The following is a 1,450-nucleotide window of genomic DNA, read 5'->3' as shown; positions in this document are numbered from 1 at the left end:
GGTTCCATAACCGGCACTAAAGGCCCTTACAAACCGGTACTAATGGTCCGTTTTCTACTAGTGCATCCTTCCATCTGGAGGCCCTTCTGTTTAAAGTTTAGCTCAAACTGGGGCAATAACCGGACGTACGGAGAAAGATTTATCTGCTCTTTTCATTGAGAGAAGTATACATCAATTCTAAAGCTCGGCAACTCTCACCCAGTCTTCAGTAAGCACTCCTCTGATTCATAGGAATTTTGGAGGATTAGAATCCTTAGAATTTTTTTCTATGCTGGTTGTTTGATTCATAATATTGAATCCTATAAGAATTTTTCCTAAGTATTTCTATGTATTACTTTTCATAGAATTTCTAGCATCCACTCAAATCTCTTAGAAAGAATCCTTTGTTTTTCCTATGATGCAAATGCAATCTAACAAACCAAAATTGTGTAGGATTGAGATGAGCATGACATTCCAATCATGTGTTTTCCCTACTCTCACATTTTCAAAATCCTGCAAATCAAAGAGGCCATAAACCTTGTGTGTGGTGGCCTGAGTTTGTGCATTGTGATAGAAAAATGGATGGAGTGCACCCGGTCCCAGATATATAGAACGAGACGGACGTAGTGTGACGGTGGAGTGCAGAGGGCTTTTTTTTTTGCGAAAAGGATTAGATCTATTATTAAATTTCACTGGAAGTACAAATTTTGTTTTTTCTTTTTGTTTGCAGAGGGCTTTGGGCGAGTAGCGAGTTTTGCTGCTAAAATAGTTGGTGCGAATATCCATGACTACATGGATGGGGCACATTTTTCTTTCGCCAGCAAGCGAACAAAGAGTAGGAAGGAGGGGTGGTAAAAAATAATACAATTACCCGGCGTTGGCAAACTCGTAGAGCCTGCCGCCTGGGGAGAAGACGATGAGGGCGACCTCGGCATCGCAGAGCACGGAGAGCTGGAAAGCCTTCCTGTGCAAGCCGCTGCGGCGCTTGGAGAAGGCCACCCGCCGGCTCGTCCGGTCCTCTATCAGCTTCATCTGCGTCTTCCCCCGCCCCATCCTCTTCCTCGTACCACCACCCACCACCACAATGTCCAATCCAAAGGAAAACTTGCTAAGCTAGGACGGCATGCAAAGTGAGTGAGACTCAACGAAAATGGCAAGCTTTCCCTCTGGGCGAGAGGCCGTTTTATGGGGATGATCATGCAACGCATGAGACGACAAGGCCTCCCATATACTATGAGGTCCAAAGAGGGTTTATTCCTCTGAGGCCAAGAGCATATGTCCTTTTTTATTTTTCTTATTATATCTTGTTTCTTTCGAGACGACTGTTCACTACAATGAAAGAGCCAAATTGGGAAAGGGCAGGCATCGTCAGCTAGTACTTCCTCCGTAAACTAATATAAAAGCGTTTAGATCATTAAAATTGGCCACTAGCAGGCTAGGCCCCTGAATTAGTGCCAAAGAAAAAAGAAAG

The 1,450-nt window shown here is 44.0% G+C and overlaps 1 protein-coding gene across 1 annotated transcript in view; it reads right to left on the bottom strand.

The window, feature by feature from the left end:
• The window catches only part of LOC119332888 (MADS-box transcription factor 50-like), a 4,784-nt gene extending 3,731 nt beyond the window's left edge, over window positions 1-1,053 (bottom strand). Inside the window, exon 1 of the mRNA XM_037605990.1 lies at window positions 851-1,053. Within this exon, the coding sequence (XP_037461887.1) occupies window positions 851-1,032 (182 nt within the window). The 5' untranslated portion in view covers window positions 1,033-1,053. The remainder of the gene's footprint in view (window positions 1-850) is intronic.
• Window positions 1,054-1,450: the final 397 nt, after the last annotated feature.

The sequence above is a fragment of the Triticum dicoccoides genome, chromosome 7A, assembly GCF_002162155.2.
Source record: "Triticum dicoccoides isolate Atlit2015 ecotype Zavitan chromosome 7A, WEW_v2.0, whole genome shotgun sequence".
Classification (NCBI taxonomy): Eukaryota; Viridiplantae; Streptophyta; class Magnoliopsida; order Poales; family Poaceae; genus Triticum; species Triticum dicoccoides.
This window is presented reverse-complemented; position numbering and strand designations above follow the sequence as displayed.